Source organism: Podarcis melisellensis, assembly GCF_964234715.1.
Source record: "Podarcis melisellensis genome assembly, chromosome: 11".
In the NCBI taxonomy this organism is placed as follows: domain Eukaryota; kingdom Metazoa; phylum Chordata; class Lepidosauria; order Squamata; family Lacertidae; genus Podarcis; species Podarcis melisellensis.
The window spans coordinates 60,564,154-60,582,908 of NC_138543.1; the positions used below are offsets into that span (position 1 = coordinate 60,564,154).

The window sequence follows — 18,755 nt, forward strand, 5'->3', positions numbered from 1 at the left end:
ACAACAAACACTCTGTGAGGTGAGTGGGGCTGAGAGACTTCAAGGAAGTGTAACTGGCCCAAGGTCACCCAGCAGCTGCATCTGGAGGAGCGGAGACGCGAACCCCGTTCCCCAGATTACGAGACTACCGCTCTCAACCACTACACCACACTGGCTTTGACAGTTCAAAAGCAAGCTAAGTTGGAAGTCTCTCTCCAAATAACCTTTCTGCATCATGGAAACTGTTAAGAGGATGCAGGAACTGCCCTCCTGGATCCGGCTTGAAGATCCACCAGGTCCAGCGTTTCCCATATTGCCTTCTTTTGCCCTTGACTTTGATTTCAGGAACAGGGACGTGCCCTTTCTCATTTTTTGTTTCAAAGACCAAATGCCTGCTATCCACACAGAGGCCGTGGGGTTGGGTGGGCTGCAGATGCAGAGAAGCAAACAGATTTACTGGGCCATCTGCTCTGACGATGCAATTAAGACTCCTAAAGCACTTCAGACACTAGAAAGCAATATCGTAATGAATAATAATGTGATCCATAACAATAAAAATATCAGTGACTTCAGGATAATTGCAAACTCATTCCGGCGTTGTGTGTAACGGGACTGGTTGGTGGTAGCTCATCTGTTCTGCATGCGAAAGAACTCAAGTTCAATCCCAGGCATCTTCACGTGGGGCTTTTAATGTTTAATAGGTTATTGTATTTTAGTGTTTTGTTGGAAGCCGCCCAGAGTGGCTGGGGAAACCCAGCCATATGGGCGGGGTATTATTAATTATTATAGTGCTGAGAGAGAAACCCCAGAAAGATGCTGCTAGTTGATTAGCTAGGTACACCAGTGGTTTGACTTGGTGGAAGGCAGATTCCTATGTTCCTATAATAATAATATAATAGTAATTTATTATTTATACCCCGCCCATCTGGCTGGGTCTCCCCAGCCACTCTGGGTGGCTTCCAACAAAGTACTAAAATACAGTGGTCTGTTAAACATTAAAAGCTTCCCTAAACGGGCTGCCTTCAGATGTCTTCTAAAAGTCTTTGAGTTCTTCTTCTCTTTGACTTCTGGTGAAATGGACGGGTGCCACCACTGAGAAGGCCCTCTGCCTGGTTCCCTGTAACCTTGCTTCTCGCAGGGAGGGAACTGCCAGAAGGCCCTCGGAGCTGTACCTCAGTGTCCGGGCAGAATGATGGAGGTGGAGATGCTCCTTCAGGTATACTGGACCGAGGCAGTTTAGGGCTTTAAAGGTCAGCACCAACACTTTGAATTGTGCTCGGAAACATCCTATGACTATGCTGCATCTGAAGCACTCATTAGTGGCATTTGAGATGTCCGTAGAACTACTATTACAAAGGAATAGCTCAGTCAGTAGAGCATAAGACTCTTAATCTCAGGGTCCTGGGTTCAAAACCCACCTTGGGCAAAATATTCCTGCGTTGCAGGGGGTGGACTAGATGACCCATGTGGTCCCTTCCAACTCTACAGTTCTATGATTCTATGTAATAGGTCCTGCCGTGCCAATGTGGAAAGCAGAAAATTGTTGCAGCGTCTCCTCAAAGCTACCAGCTCTGCCCTCTCTGCTCCTTGGCCAGCTCCACACAAAGCCTTTATATCAGACCATCTGTGTCTCCCTCCAGATATTGCTGGACTCCCCTTTCCCCATTTCTGCCACAGCCTAACCCTCCCCAGAGGCCTGTTTTCCTATATCCCAGCTTCAGTTCATCAACACCCTTCTGGTTCTAGTGCAGTTGAATCTGACTCGTGGGCAGCCAGCCAGCGGCCAGTTCTTCAGTCTCATTTTCTCACCCCAGAGTTCTTACGACTCCTTTGCTTACAGAGACTTCAGGTGCTAAGGAGAAAACTTAGATTGCTTTGAACATTTTCTTTAAAAATCCCTTTCCCCAGAGAGAGATGAGCCCAAGCTTTTTACATAGGCTGTTATAATTCTAGAATGCCATAGGTTAGCCCATGTGTTGCACTGCTCTCGGAGGCAGAAGCAGTAAAACCTATCAACCTGCGGCAAACTTGCAGTAATTTCTGCCGAAACCAATGATCCTTCCATTTGTACATTCCTATCGAGGTGCTTTCCGTTTCCCTGGACGCACGTGAGCCCGGGGTCATCGCAGCAACAGGCCAGCTCTTGTCACAAATAAAATGTCAGGTTGATAGTAAACACAGATCCATTTGCAATACCCTCGCAGCGCACAGACCTTTTGGATAAATGGTGGGGGGAAGTCACACTCCACTGGCGCTGCTCAAGTCCCAGGCGGTTTCTCGGCAGCTAAGCAAGAGCCGACTTTTATATATATCCTGCACTGACAACGGGATTAACTGCATGCTACTTCAAATCCTTTCTTCCAGGACAGGGCATGTCAGATGGAGCCCCCGCCGAGAGCTACCTTCTCTGACACTGCCAACCAGGTAAATGCTATTTATTTATATATTAATTTAGAGCATCTGTGCCTCACCATTCAGCAAAAAAGGGGGGCTTTCAGAGCAGTTTACATACTGTCAGTACAAGACCTACAACCCTACAACACAGGAGGAGAAAGGGACATGGAGGGCAGAGGGGAAAACAGACAAACCAAAGCTCAGCCACCAGTTTCTAAGCGTTTGTTCCCATAATGACCAGCCGCCACAACTTTGGGTCAGGGGCTTCCTGGTGGAGCTGAGCTGTGCTCCCTACTCTGCCACTGAGGTGACAGCTAAGGGAGAGAAAGTTGGATGGAGCCGGAATCTCATCCCTTTAGTCTTCAGTCTTAACACTGGGCATGCCCAGGTGGTCTGCGCATCTAATCCCTGCCAGTCCCTCAGTGCCTTTGCTCATTCCTAATGGCCTGTGAGGATTACAGGGCCAAGACAACACCCACATCCTTGATTGAAAGCATGGCATGCCCTACAGCAGGATCCATGCCTCCTCAAATGTACCGTATTTTTCGCTCTGTAAGACTCACCAGACCACAAGACGCACCTAGTTTTTGGAGGAGGAAAACAAGAAAAAAAAATCTGAATCTCAGAAGCCAGAACAGCAAGGGGGATTGCTGCGTAGTGAAAGCAGCAATCCCTCTTGCTGTTCTGGCTTCTGGGATAGCTGCGCAGCCTGCATTCGCTCCATAAGACGCACACACATTTCCCCTTACTTTTAGGAGGGAAAAAGTGAGTCTTATAGAGCAAAAAATACAGTACATCCCAGGTCAGTGACTTCAGGTAAGCAGCCTTCATTCTCTCCTGTGTGTGAGATAAAAGCATCTGCTTGCTTTTGGGTGTGTTTGAAGGTACCAGGGAAAGACCTGCAGGATGAAATGTGGAGGCCCATCTCTCTGGCTTGGTGTAGATGAAAACACATCTGTGGCAGGCTCTGAAATGATGCTGAAACATATCACCTCCCCAAAGTGTCCCTGGGTGTGTCTTTTTAATCTGCATCTTTGAAACAATAGTGCCATTAGGATAAGTGCATTTTTGCTGCTGAAGTGCGTGGGATGGAATTCAACCAGTTTTTGTTTCTTGACGTTTTCTCTTTTTAAAATCTTACTGTTGCCTAGAAGTTGAATTGATCCACACATATTTCTTGCGGTCCCTGTGACAATTGTCCCAATTACCACTGATTTTGTCTATTGTACTTGGTACACAGCAGTAGATAAGACAATGCACAGACTCAGCGGCTCTCCCTCCTAGGAGGACATGGAAAGATGGAGAAAGAGATGCATCTTTGTTACATCAAATTGGTCCTTTAAAGGGACACCCGTGTTTCTAATCAAAGTGCTGGAATAAATGCAAATCTCCAGCTCGCTCGCTAGTGGAATTCTCTTCAGGCTGAGCACAGCTTGAGTGGCTCAGAGTAGCAACTTGCTAAATTTGTCAGAACGCAGCTGAAGTTTTAGACAGAGGACAAAATCCCACATCTCTCTTCCCCATCTTGGGCCATTTTATGAATATAAAGTAATATTTCAAACTCTTCCTTTCTTCATTCCCCGACTCCCTGCCAACAGTCCCTTTTCTATCCTACTGAATTTGAGTCAAGAGCCTTTCCAGAATCTCATGTGTCAAAGAACCTGTGTCTGCAGGTGGGAGGAGGAAGGGGCAGAATTGTCACCCACCGCCCAGGAAAGGCCTTGTTTCTGTTCAGTTTCTGTTAATTGATTCTCATGAAAACTTACAGATTCTGGCTTCACACAATTAACTCAAGGCAGTGTCAATTTACTCTTGGCAGAAAGCCAAGGTCTGCTTGACCTAGAAACTACTTACTCTGATTGGTTAACGACCAGCACTCAACTCTTATCTAGGAATGCTAGCACAGTTTGTGGAGGGTGTGTTAGGAGTAGGAGTGCTGTGTATGGTTAAGAGAGAGAGAGAGAGAGAGAGAGAGAAAGAAAGGATTTATTTTGCTTTGTTTTGTATGCAGAAACTCTGCTGGTTTTATTTTTCCTTTTAATAAATCCTGTAAATAGTTATTCTGAGTCTAGCTGACTAGTCATTTCCACCTCAACTAGCTTCTTCGCTGTGCAGGAAAACTCTGCTACGTTTGGGCTAAAGCCATTAGAGCTATGCCTGACACTTCAAAGTTCCAAGAGTTTCCTCCTTGACTGGCCTGTGTTGAAAGTGGCTTCTCTGGCCTTGTTTGTGTGGCTCCTGGCTCTTGCTCCAAGTTCTCTCTTCCTCTCTGTTTGCCTTCCTGCTTACCTGCTCCCTCCCAGCTACCAGCTTCCCCTCCTGCTCGCCTGCAACCTTGTTCCAGTTCGTTCTCCCTTATCTGGCTCATAACTGCCTCTGCCCATGGATGGATGGATGTGTGTGTGTGTGTGCACCTGTGGATCTGCCCCAGTCTTCCCTCCAGCTCTGGTCCTGTTCCTGCTGGAGTGCTCGTTTTGCCTCTCTAGCATGGAGCCAGCATAGTGTAGTGGTTAAGAGTGGTGAACTCGTAATCTGGTGAACCGGGTTCACTTCCCCGCTCCTCCACATGCAGCTGCTGGGTGACCTTGGGCCAGTCACACTTCTCTGAAGTCTCTCAGCCTCACTCACCTCACAGGGTGTTTGTTGTGGGGGAGGAAGGGAAAGGAGAATGTTAGCTGCTTTGACACTCCTTAAGGGGAGTGAAATGGGACGCGGGTGGCGCTGTGGTCTAAACCACAGAGCCTTGGGCTTGCTGATTGGAAGGTCGGCGGTTCGAATCCCCGTGACGGGGTGAGCTCCCATTGTTTGGTCCCAGCTCTTGCCCACCTAGCAGTTCGAAAGCACTCAAAGTGCAAGTAGATAAATAAGTACCGCTCCGGCGGGAAAGTAAACGGCGTTTTCGTGCGCTGCTCTGGTTCGCCAGAAGCGGCTTAGTCATGCTGGCCACATGACCCGGAAGCTGTCTGCGGACAAACACCGGCTCCCTTAGCCTATAGAGTGAGATGAGTGCACAACCCCAGAGTCGTCCGTGACTAGACCTAATGGTCAGGGGTACCTTTACTTTTAAGGGGAGTGAGTCAAGTCCAAACTCCTCCAAACTCCTCCTCCTGCTCTGGGCCACAGGGCTCTAGGGTGACATTTCTCTTAAGTTGTCATCATCCATCTTCTTTCTTGGTGGTTTGGGTGGAAGCTGTGTAGGAAATGTTTTTAAGAAGTATACTTGCCTTCTGCTACCTGTGACTAGTTCTGTGATGTTCCTTGCTGTCTCACCATTCACTCTTTGTCTCTTTCAGTGGGAAATCTACGATGCCTATGTGGAGGAGCTCCAGAAACTGGAGAAGTCGAAAGAGAAAGAGAAACAAAAGGCCCCAGTTGCAAAGAAAGAAGACAAGATGCGGGGAAGAAAACTGACGTCGCTAGAATCTCAGGTGCTGTTCCTGCATATAGTGGTGATAATACACAGCAATGCTTTGTGCCTTTTATATTTTCAACACCCCTTTCCCTTCATCCTAGGTGTTTTCTCCCCTATATCATTGGTGAAATACTTGCTGCCCCTGTGTTTTTGCCCTAGTCCATGTTCTCCAGTTCCTGACTCAAATGTTTTCCTGTAAGGTTTAAAGCCATTGGGCCCCATCCCAGATCTCCACGTCTTCAGGATGTGTGACTGTTTTGTGTGCGGGTGGAAACTTGCGAGGGTCTGCAGAGGCCGGGCTAAAGGAATTGGAGATCCCCTTGGGAGTTCATCACCTGGAGGTCCTCCACAATCTGCTCCACGGCTTCTCAGGCCTGCGCCTCACAGCCCTTGGGCTTCCTGGGATCCAGCAATCTGGTCACTGCAGTTTGTGCAGGCTGGAGCTTCTGAACCGGCCCCAAGGCCAGCCCCAGATGGAGCGCATTGCAGAAATCCAGCCTCAAAGTTGCCAACACATAGAATAAGAGAATCGTAGAGTTGGAAGGGACCCAAAGGTCATCTAGTCCAACCCCCTGCAATGCAGGAATCTCAGCTAAAGCATCCCTGACAGATGGCCATCCAACCTCTCCTTAAAAGCCTCCAAGGAAGGAGAGTCTACAGCCTCCCAAGGGAGACCGTTCTGCTTTCCAACAGCTCTTACCGTCAGAAAATTCTTCCTGATGTTGACTTGGAATCTCCTTTCTTGTCACTTGAAGCCATGGGTTCGAGTCCTACCCTCCAGAGCAGGAGCAAACAAGCGTGCTCCCTCTTCCATGGGACAACCCTTGAGATCTTTGAAGATGGCTCTCATATCTCCTTTCCGTCTCCTCTTCTCCGGGCTAAACAGACCCAGCTCCTTCAACCATTGCTCATAAGGCTTGGCTTCCAGACCCTTGATCCTCTTAGTTGCCCTCCTCTGCACACATGGCCTATAGTGGCCAAGCTCTCCCTGCACAGGAACAGCTGCAGTTCTCCAACCAGACGAAGCTGGTAAAAGGCACCGCTTCTGCCCATGCAGTGTGAGCAAAAAACCATGTGGCGGATGCTTGCCCCTGACCTGGCCTGTTCCAGGTGTGCATGGTTCATCACATGCTGCCTGTTTTTTGCCACCAGTGTGCTGTAGTGGTTAAGAGCGGTAGACTCGTAATCTGGTGAACTGGGTTCGCTTCCCCGCTCCTCCACATGCAGCTACTTTAAGACTCCTTAGGGTAGTGATAAAGCAGGATATCAAATCCAAACTCCTCTTTTTCTTGTATGTAAATTAACAGCACAAAAGCCTGTCCTCTGGATCAGGCCAAAGGACGTCTTTTCCAGTATCCTGTCTATTAGGCCTGATTCTTTTTGTCTCAGCTGTTAGAACAGTAAGAGCAGCGTGTGGCATTGCAGCACCGCAGGGAGAAGGGAGGCTAGAATCATTCTGACCGAACTCCAACACATTTGGTTGCGACGTGTGTGGAAACCCAGTATTTATAGACAAACAGAAAAATTACATTGCCAGCACTGGTGTTTTTGATAAATGATCCCTACAAATACTCCATTCTAGCTGTTGCTGGAGAAGAGGTTGAACGTGCACACACATGTCCCTGTTTTCATCCCAGTTGTAGAGAGAGCAGGGTGGAATCACCTGGTCTGTGCAACAATATTTTTTAAAAATTTCTTTATTAAATTTCTACACCCCCCTCCTCCAGATCCCAGCAGTGGGTGTGTCCTCCTGAGACCCAAGCCTGCTATCAACTTTGCCCCACACTGCCCCCTCCTGCCAGGGTGTGAGAATCGCTGAGGGTTTGCAGTTACAGACAATTAGAAAATGGAAAAAGCCCATTTGGCAGCTTCTCTCTTGGGTGTGGGGCTCAATGGGACCATGTGTGGGGGGGGGAAGCCTCCTTTCACACGAGGATTGGGTCTTGTGTCAGCTTCATTATTATTGGCTCAGAAGGATGAGGCTGCCAGAAATAGATCATTAGGAGGAAATAGATATTGCCCCCACCGAGGGGGGCGGGCGGGCTTCATTATTGCCTTGCCTTCTGCATGCTTCATTAATTCCCACTGCGAGCCTGAAATTGGCACTTGGACTGCCGATATCTGTCTCTTGCTTTTGACTCTTGATTGTTTCCTGCTGCTAATTCTAGGAGAGCCATGGGGTGCTGGTGGGCGCAGGGATGGGAGCACACATGGCTCAGAGCTCCAGGTGGTTGGGTGGAGAATATTGGCCCAAACTTCCCCCAGTGATTAAATTGGGCAGCTGTGGAAGAAAAGGGGGAGATATCTTTATCTCAACAGGTTAAGGACAGTGAATACACTGCCCCATGCCAGCCTTTCGTTTAGTTATTGTGATTTCTATCTCAGGCAGAGCTGAGATTGTAGTGATAGGCTGCGGCAGAAAAAGGGCTTTTGCCTTTGCACCACATAATAGTAATAATAATAATAATAATAATGTTGTTGTTGTTTAGTCGTTTAGTCGTGTCCGCCTCTTTGTGACCCCCTGGACCAGAGCACGCCAGGCCCTCCTGTCTTCCACTGCCTCCCGCAGTTTGGTCAGACTCATGTTTGTAGCTTGTAGAACACTGTCCAACCATCTCGTCCTCTGTCGTCCCCTTCTCCTTGGGCCCTCTATAATAATAATTTATTATTTATACCTCACCCATCTGGCTGAGTTTCCCCAGCCACTCTGGGCAGCTCCCAATCAAGTGTTAAAAACAGTACAGCATGCGCTGCAAGTGATCTGGGAGCGCCCCCAAGTGACTGGGCGTGAACAAACACTGTCAAAATGGGGGAGGAGGTTACAAAGTGTATCCCACAAAGTTATACAGCTTGTAAATATGTCTGGAATTTCCCAGACCTAGCAGGAATACTGTGTCCAGGAGGAAATTGCTAAAAAAAATGTCCAGGATAATATGGGCGTATGGGAACCCATGTCGGCAGTGTCGTTTTTGGCGATGTTCATTAAAAAGAGCTCAAAAACTCTTTTTTGAGATTTTGCTCCTGCCAACCTAGCAGTTCGAAAGCACACCAGTGCAAGTAGATAAATAGGTACCACTGTGGCGGGATGGTAAATGCCGTTTCCGTGCTCTCTGGTTTCCATCATGGAGTTTGTTGCACCAGAAGCAGTTTAGTCTTGCTGGCCACATGAAAAGCTGTCTGTGCTCCCTCAGGTGAAAGCGAGATGAGCGCCGCACCCCATAGTCGCACCCCAGCCCTTTGACTGGACTTAACCGTCCAGGGGTCCTTTACCTTTACCTTACCATCAGCTTTCTTTGATTCTGTTAGCTATGATTTCTGCATTGCAAGGGGCTGGACTAGAGCGCTCCTCTCCAGCCCTGCCGTTCTATGATTCTATGACTCTCCTGGCGCTGCCTTTATAACAGAAACCAGCCAGCTTTTGGATGTGAGCCAGTCCCTGCATGGGAAGCACCGAGGAGCCACAGCCAGCAGGGGCAAGGCGCGCACCGGCCAATTAGAGATGATAGATGTCATGGCTAGCTCAGCCGTAGAAGAAAACTGAAATTAAGCATCCATTAAGTGCTGAGCAATCCAGCCATTTCCCGCCTGGTCTCGGAGCACAGTCTGCCCGGATGTCAGATGTGCCTTTAAACTATTCAGACTGGTCACTCAGAGGAAGGAGGCAGAGCCTCCAAGGCGCTTGGGAATTAATTAGCACCAGTGAGTAACAGACTAGCAATGGGGAGGAAGGGAGGGTTTGTTTGCTGCTGGCTGGTGGACATGGCCGTGAGAAACGGCAGAGGGACAACGGGAACAGGGAGTGCCTGCCTTTCATTGAGTCAAACCTGATTTGAAGCTTGCTAGACAAATGCAGGGGCACGGGTGGCACTGTGGGTTAAACCACAGAGCCTAGGACTTGCCGATCAGAAGGTCGGTGGTTTGAATCCCCACGACGGGGTGAGCTCCCATTGCTCGGTCCCTGCTCCTGCCAACCTAGCAGTTCGAAAGCACGTCAAAGTGCAAGTAGATAAATAGGTACTGCTCCGGCAGGAAGGTAAACGGCGTTTCCGTGCGCTGCTCTGGTTCGCCAGAAGCAGATTAGTCATGCTGGCCACATGACCGGAAGCTGTACGCCAGTTCCCTCGGCCAGTAAAGCGAGATGAGCGCCACAACCCCAAAGTCGGCCATGACTGGACCTAATGGTCAGGGGTCCCTTTACCTTTAAAGGTAAAGGTAAAGGTACCCCTGCCCGTACGGGCCAGTCTTGCCAGACTCTAGGGTTGTGCGCCCATCTCACTTAAGAGGCCGGGGGCCAGCGCTGCCCAAAGACACTTCCGGGTCACGTGGCCAGCGTGACAAGCTGCATCTGGCGAGCCAGCGCAGCATACGGAAATGCCGTTTACCTTCCCGCTAGTAAGCGGTCCCTATTTATCTACTTGCACCCGGGAGTACTTCCGAACTGCTCGGTTGGCAGGCGCTGGTACCGGAAGATGGGAGCGCACATCACCGCGGGGATTCGAATCGCCAACCTGACAACCGGCAAGTCCTAGGCGCTGAGGTTTTACCCACAGCGCCACCCGCGTCCCTCCCTTTACCTTTACCTTTAGGCAAATGCAGGTGACACAACCTTGATGGCAGAAAGTGAGGAGGAATTAAAGAACCTTTTAATGAGGGTGAAAGAGGAGAGTGCAAAATATGGTCTGAAGCTCAACATAAAAAAACAAAGATCATGGCCACTGGTCCCATCACCTCCTGGTAAATAGAAGGGGAAGAAATGGAGGCAGTGAGAGATTTTACTTTCTTGGGCTCCATGATCACTGCAGATGGTGACAGCAGTTATGAAATTAAGAGACGCCTGCTTCTTGGGAGAAAGGCGATGGCAAACCTAGACAGCATCTTAAAAAGCAGAGACATCAGCTTGCCAACAAAGACCCGTATAGTTAAAGCTATGGTTTTCCCAGTAGTGATGTATGGAAGTGAAAGCTGGACCATAAAGAAGGCTGATCGCCGAATATCCTGAAGCTGAGGCTCCAAGACGTTGGCCACATGAGAAGAGAAGACTCCCTGGAGAAGACCCTGATGTTGGGAAAGATGGAGGGCACAAGGAGAAGGGGACGATGGAGGACGAGATGGTTGGATAGTGTTCTCGAAGCTACCAGCATGAGTTTGACCAAACTGCGGGAGGCAGTGGAAGACAGGAGGACCTGGCGTGCTCTGGTCCAGGGGGTCACGAAGAGTCGGACATGACTAAACGACTAAACAACAACACTAAGGCAAATGTTCCACAGCTGCGCTATGGGCCTTCCCATAGCCTCCTGGCATTAGAAACAGAGAGCTTTGTCATGTTATCTGACCACATGTTTTCTTTCTTTAAAAAAAAGCAAGCTAGCTCATTCGCACATCCGTCAGTTATAGGATGTCTTTCCAAGGATGGCGAACCCATTTCTCTCATGAAAATAAAAAGATTAAGGACCCTCTGACAGTTAAGTCCAGTCACAGATGACTCTGGGGTTGTGGCGATCATCTCATTTTACTGGCCGAGGGAGCCGACTTTTGTCTGCAGACAGTTTTTCCAGGTCATGTGGCCAGCATCACTAAGCCGCTTCTGGCGAACCAGAGCAGCACACGGAAATGCTGTTTACCTTCCTGCCAGAGTGGTACCTATTTACCTACTTGCACTTTGACGTGCTTTCGAACTGCTAGATAGAGGCGCCCTATTCCATCATCATCATTTTATTATTTATTCTCCACTCCTCCAACATACATAAAAACAAAATAAAACATTTAAAAGCTTCCCTAGACAGGGCTGCCTTCAAATGTATTCTACAGGTTTTATAGCTGCTTATCTCCTTGGCTTGGGGGGGTCGCATAAATTCATACCACCCAACATTTCTCCGATGAAAGTAGGGAGGTCCTAAGGGAAAGTGGGACATTTCGGGATCAAGATGGCATCTTTAAATCCAGGACTATTCTTAGAAAATAGGGACACGGAGGTTCTAGGATGGCTAGCAGGAGTGTGTCTTGCCCTGACTTCGAATCTTAGGTCTTCTCAGAAGTAGAGCAGGGGGAGCAGGCCTCCCCATGCCCAGTGACTGCAAGGATCCATCGGATCAAAAAGAAAGCAACTAATACATCTAATAAATGATAACAATATAGAACAATACTCTGCACACAGCACACTAGCACTTCAGGATTCTTGACTGCCCTTTTCCCTAGTCATTGACGTACTAGCTTTCTTTGGGCAGGGCACTTTTTGTGTGGCAGAGTCTTCTGTGAACTGTTGCTGTCTGTGGAATTCCAATGGGAGAAGTATCAGCCCTTTCAGAATCCTGCAGAAAACTAGATCTTTGTTCCATTTCTGGGCTGCATCACATTTCTTCTTGGGCACGTGAGCTACTTCCGTACCAAATTCCCGGAGACCCCTGCACGGGGAGTATTACTCACGACAGCAGTTTGTTTGTTTCTAGGTAATTAAAAGGCCATGAAGGAAGAGTTATATGTTGTAGGCAGCCTGCTGCTCCAAGATAAACATACAGTTTTATCGAGGATGAATATCATGCCTGGCCCAGGCCGTTTGTTTTCCTAGCTCCAGACCATTACGCAGTCATAACGGATGCTTCCATTAATGTTATTGCCGTTGTATAAAATAATGCCGCTAAATATCCCCAGAAGGAAGGAATTAGTGTGCTGGTAAGCTGGCCCTGCCACTTCAGGACTTTGCTAGTCAGCAGCCGTTGCTGGGAAAATCAATTCCAAAAGGATCTTAAAAGGAGATAAATTAGGCATATCAGTCCCTCGGAAGATTCATTTCAATAAAATACAGCATAAATCACACCTGGAAACAGTGGGCAGCCCAATCAGAAGCGCTGGTGGCTTCAGCGAACCTTGCACAGGGAGCGTCTCGCTGCTGGAGAATCCTAATTATCTTAGGATATTTATTTGCTGACACACAAACTTGTAACACTGCTTTTGCAGAGTGAGACAGTGCTTCTCCGAAGAATCAGGGCCCGCATAAAAACAGCTCTCTTCCTATAATCAGTTAAGTCTCTTGACTTACTGGAGGGCATTATTCATATTATTGTTTCATTGCATTTAAACACAACTTCTTTCCTCCAAGGAGATCAAGGTGCTGTCCATAGTTTTTCTCTCCCCTGTTTTGTCCTCACAACAACCCTGTGAGTTAGGGCAAGGCTGAGAGCGAGGTACTGGCCCAAGATCATAGCACAGACAGCGTCCTTCGCTCGCTAAGTTTTAGGAGAAAGAATTGAGCTGTATAAACATGACTGAGCGGAAAAAGTTAAAATTTCCAGAGGAAAATATTCTTTTGAATTATGTACCTGTCATATGGAATTTGACAACTGGACAACGTAAATGTATTCTTTTGTTCCCTTACTATGGCCAAAAGACATATGAATGCACTAGAAGGATAAATCCTTGTCCCCCTTCAGTCAATCGATTGAAAATATGACAACCCTCGCAATTTATGAACGGATTGCTTGTAGGCTATGTACAGACAAGTATAACGATATTTGGAACGTGTTTATAAAAAATATATATCTGGGTATGAATAACACTACAGTGGTACCTTGGGTTATAGAAGCTGCAGGTTACAGACGCTTCAGGTTACAGACTCCGCTAACCCAGAAATATTACCTCAGGTTAAGAACTTTGCTTCAGGATGAGAACAAAAATCGTGCAGTGGCGGTGCAGCGGCAGCAGGAGGCCCCATTAGCTAAAGTGGTGCTTCAGGTTAAGAACAGCTTCAGGTTAAGAACGGACCTCCAGAACCAATTAAGTTATTAACCTGAGGTACCACTGTATCTATGTATTTGGATAATAATAACATTGATATACCTATATATGCGGGTGGCTCTGTGGGTTAAACCACAGAGCCTAGGGCTTGCTGATCAGAAGGTCAGCGGTTCGAATCCCCGCGATGGGGTGAGCTCCCGTTGATCGGTCCCAGCTCCTGCCAACCTAGCAGTTCGAAAGCATCTCAAAGTGCAAGTAGAAAAATAGGTACCGCTCTGGCAGGAAGTTAAACGGCGTTTCCGTGCGCTGCTCTGGTTCGCCAGAAGCAGCTTAGTCATGCTGGCCACATGACCTGGAAGTTGTACACCAGCTCCCTCGGCCAATAAAGCGAGATGAGCGCCACAACCCCAGAGTCGGCCATGACTGGACCTAACGGTCAGGGATCCCTTTACCTTTACAGTGGTGCCTCGCAAGACAAAAATTAATTCGTTCCGCAAGTCTTTTCGTCTTGCGAAGCACGGTTTCCCATAGGAAGGCAGGCGGGGGGCAAAAGTCTTTGTCCCCCCTGCCTGCCTAACCGGGGGCTTTTAAATCGCCCTGGGACTGTCCGGGGCGATTTAAAAGCCCCCGGACGGCTTTTGAAGGCAGGCGGGGGGGAGCAAAGACTTTTGCCCCCCGCCCGCCTTCGGAAGAGGTCCTGGACCTCTTCTGAAGGCTGGCGGGGGGCAAAAGTCTTTGCTCCCCCCCCGCCTGCCTTCAAAAGCCGTCCGGGATAGCGGGAAGCGCTTCCCTGCTATCCCGGACCGCTTTTAAAATGCTGGCGGTGGGGAGCAAAGCCTTTCGCCCCCGCCGGCCTTCCTGGACCTCTTCTGAAGTCCGGAGGGGGGGGAAAGGCTTTGCTCCCCACCGCCAGCATTTAAAAGAGGTCCCCGGAGATTTCCTTATGGGCTTTCGTCTTGCGAAGCAAGCCCATAGGGAAAATTGTCTAGCGAAGCGACGCAAAAACCGAAAAACCCTTTCGTCTTGCGGGTTTTTCGTCTTGCGAGGCATTCGTCTTGCGGGGCACCACTGTACCTATATACTAGACAGGCATATATGGAACTGTAGTTGTTTGCATATATAACGCTATAATATACCTTCCCCCTTTAATTTCTTTTTTATTTCTATTTTATTTTGTTCAACTGAAATATTTATTAATAAAAAGTGATTTAAAAAACCACAGCACAGACAGTTCATTGTGGGTAAATCTTCTCAAGTTGGGGAGCCCAGCAGAGTTGAGTTCCAAAAGCACAGTCAGGGACTGAGTAGAGCAGGCTTCCTCAACCTTAGCCCTCCAGATGTTTTTGACCTACAACTCCCATGATCCCTAGCTAGCAGGACCAGTGGTCAGGGATGATGGGAATTGTAGTCTCAAAACATCTGGAGGGCCGAGGTTGAGGAAGCCTGTGGTAGAGTATAGATGTTGATACTGATGCTCTTGCAACTTTTTTAGTTGGTATCCGCACATCTTGGAAGACAATGGAAGAGTGCGCCTTCAAGGATGAAGTCAAACCTTTGGAGAGTTATAGCACTTGCTGTGGCTGTAGAGACTGATAGCGGAGCAATGTTGAGCATTTTCAGCTCACAGTCCATGATGGTTGGAAAACCTAGGATACAAGGTCCTGACATTCCAGCTTGCTAGGTGCCAAAGGGTTTGTTTTTTGCCTGGTGCAGTAGTTCGGTCCGCTTGTCAAGTGATACCTACAAGGGTAAAAATAATTAGGAGCAGGCATATATTCTTACTTTTTGATTATGCATGTCTATATTTCATGGTAAGCATCATCTTGGAAGAGGCATTCATTTTGAAATACTTTCCCTATGATTATTTGGTATTAGGCCCACATACATCAATAAATTATAACAGGTTAGGGAGCTCCACTAAGGCTGTAGTCCTAACCTCCATTACTTCCTGGGAATAAGGCCCATTGATTTAAATAAGGCTTACTTCTCTGTAGGATTAGGATTGTACTGCAAGTCCGTGGCTTCTCTGGGCAATTCTAATTCCACAAAAAGAACCCCAGCAGATGTTAAATGTGATAGGTTTCTAGACAGCAGCTGAGTCTGTCAGTCTAGTCTTGGAAGTGTCCTGGACGACTGTCTGCCAAGGGTTAGTTTGACAAGATTACAGAATTGCTTCTTATGGATAAGATGCCTGCAGAGATCAAAGCCATCTGAACTTTAAAATGCGACATTCTTGAAAAAATGGTTTCCACTGATGAATTATGGAGCCTCGAAGACAGAAATATGGAGACAAACCAAGAAGATTATGCTTCAGGTTTTTCCCCCAGTGTTGCTCACAGTAGTGCTTAATCGTATAGAAGTCATAGTTTATGGAAGTTTGTACAAACGCAAAGTTATCTCTGTTGCTCCAGCTTCAAGATATAACACAGACGCCCAACTTAGGAACAGACTCACAGACTGAATCTCAGCTGCTGAACTGGTGTGCCTTAATCACTTATATAGATGGCACTGTGCTGTTACCATAGCAACTGTCCTCGCTGACCTTGCACCTGTTAGCTTATCTAATACATGGAGTGCTTTGTGCCCGTGAAAGAAACCAACCCCTTTCTTCATGAGTCCAGGGCCCTGCAGGAACTGATTTCTTTCCGCAGGGCCTGTAAGACAGAGCTGTTCCGCCTAGCCTTTGGCTTGGAATCAACTTGATCCCCTTCCCCTCTTTCCTTTCCCCTTTCTCCTTTTGTGATGGAACTCCTATTTGGGGACTTCCCTGGCTTTTTTCTGGCCCACATAGGACCAGTCTGGATAGTTGGCCTTGATGAAGATTTGACATTTTCATCCCCAAAAAGTTTTTGATTTGAGTTTCTACTGAAATGAGGCTGCATTTTAATGTTGTATTTTAATCTTGTTTTTAAGCTGTATTTTAATCAATTGTTTTATACCTGGTGTTAGCCGCCCTGAACCCAGTCTTGGCTGGGGAGGGTGGGGTATAAATAAAATTTATTATTATTATTTATTATTCATGTCCAGTTCCTCCAACAGAGAGGTATGCAAGGGAGTCCAGTGGCAGAGGTATTCCGTCTAATTCCTCTTCTTCCAGCACGGCAGGGGTATGACCCTTCTTCTCCCTGTTTTGTTTTTCCTCCCAACAGAGTGATGACATCACCAAGGTGACAAAGGCAGCAAAGATCGTGGAGCGGATGGTCAACCAGAACACCTTTGACGACATTGCCCAAGGTGTGTGACACCTTTGGAGTAACCAGGAGTCCCTTTTTTTGTTCCTGTCTTTTGTTGAAATCACCGCAAATCCACACTCCTCCAATTTGTAGCTCCTACCCTTCCCTCCCTCCTTAACAGTTCACCAACGAGCATCAATGAATGTGTGCAGTGATGTAGCAGGATTCTTCAGGTTCAAATGGATTCCCCTTTGCGCCGCGATTTAATTAAATGTGTGTGTGCTCATCAGTAACAGAAGAGTGGTGGTGGTGGAGTAGAGATTGCATATGCTCCCAGTCTGAAATTAAATTTGAGAAATTATCCGAGTTAAACTGGAAAGCAGGCAGAGTGGAGTGCAGGACAGAACAAAACAAAACAAACCCATAGCACAATAATACTGGGATGAAGGAGGGGACATCCTTACCTGGCAGCTGGGTGACCTTTGGCCAGTGAGTGCCTCTCAGCTTAAACTACCTCACAGAATTGTTGTGAAGATTAAATGAGGAAGGGGAGAGAACCATGCCTGCCCCTTTGAGTTCGTTTGAGAAAGCAGTGGAATGTAAATGGAATAAATAAATTCACTTCATCCCTAATTTTAACAGGACACATCGGGGGGAAATGGACTTCCCACATTGCAGCGGGTTGGACTAGATGACCCTTAGGGTCCCTTCTGATTCTCTGATTCTTTGATTCTCAGCTGTCAGTGTCTGCTGCACAGTTTTGTTGGATCTCTCAGCGGCCTTTGATACCATCGACCATAACATCCTTCTGGACCATCTTGAGGGGCTGGGAGCTGGGGGCACTGTCATACAGTGGGTCCGCTCCTTTCTCCTGGGCCGTGTTCAGAAAGTGGGGGGGGGGATGAGTGTTCAGACCCCTGGGCTCCCACTTGTGGGGTGCCTCAGGGTTCTGTCCTCTCCCCCATGCTTTTCAACATCTACATGCAGCCGCTGGGAGAGATCATTAGGGGGTTTAGGCTGTGTATCAGTCAATATGTGAATGATACCCAGCTCTACCTCTCTTTCAAATCAGAACCAGTGAAGGTGGTGAAGGTCCTGTGTGAGTGTCTGGAGGCGGTTGGAGGATGGATGGCAGCTAACAGATGGAGGTTGAATCCTGACAAGACAGAAGTACTCTTTTTGGGGGACAGGAGGCAGGCAAGTGTGGAGGACTCCCTAGTCCTGAATGGGGTAACTGTGCCCCTGAAGGACCAGGTGCGCAGCCTGGGAGTCATTTTGGACTCACAGCTGTCCATGGAGGTGCAGGTCAATTCTATGTCCAGGGCAGCTGTCTACCAGCTCCATCTGGTACGCAGGCTGAGACCCTATCTGCCTGCAGACTGTCTCGCCAGAGTGGTGCATGCTCTGGTTATCTCCCGCTTAGACTACTGCCATGAGCTCTGTGTGGGGCTACCTTTGAAGGTGACCCAGAAACTACAAGTAATCCAGAACGCAGCAGCCAGACTGGTGACTCGGAGCGGCTGCTGAGACCACATAACACCGGTCTTGAAAGACCTACATTGGCTCCCAGTACGTTTCTGAGCACAATTCAAAGTGTTGGTGCTGACCTTTAAAGCCCTAAACGGCCTCAGCCCAGTATACCTGAAGGAGCGTCTCCACACCCATCGTTCTATCCGGACACTGAGGTCCAGCACCGAGGGCCTTCTGGCGGTTCCCTCCCTGTGAGAAGTGAGGTTACAGGGAACCAGGCAGAGGGCCTTCTCGGTGGTGGCGCCTGTCCTGTGGAACACCCTCCCACCAGATGTCAAAGAGAACAACTACCAGACTTTCAGAAGACATCTGAACGAGCCTTGTTTAGGGAAGCTTTTAATGTTTGATGCATTACAGTATTTTAATATTTTGTTGGAAGCCGCCCAGAGTGGCTGGGGAAACCCAGCCAGATGGGTGGGGTATAAATAATAAATTATTATTAATTATTAATTATTATTATTATTATTATTATTATTATTATTATTATTATTATTATACCTGAGTCAAGTGAAAACTGGCGCGAACCGTAGATCACA

The 18,755-nt window shown here is 47.9% G+C and overlaps 1 protein-coding gene across 1 annotated transcript in view; it reads left to right on the forward strand.

Annotated features, from left to right (window-relative positions):
* The window catches only part of DNAI1 (dynein axonemal intermediate chain 1), a 156,462-nt gene that overhangs the window by 28,580 nt on the left and 109,127 nt on the right, over positions 1-18,755 (forward strand). Inside the window, exons 8-10 of the mRNA XM_081929717.1 lie at positions 2,344-2,403; positions 5,667-5,801; positions 16,666-16,750. Coding sequence (XP_081785843.1) covers positions 2,344-2,403; positions 5,667-5,801; positions 16,666-16,750 — 280 coding nt within the window. The remainder of the gene's footprint in view (positions 1-2,343; positions 2,404-5,666; positions 5,802-16,665; positions 16,751-18,755) is intronic.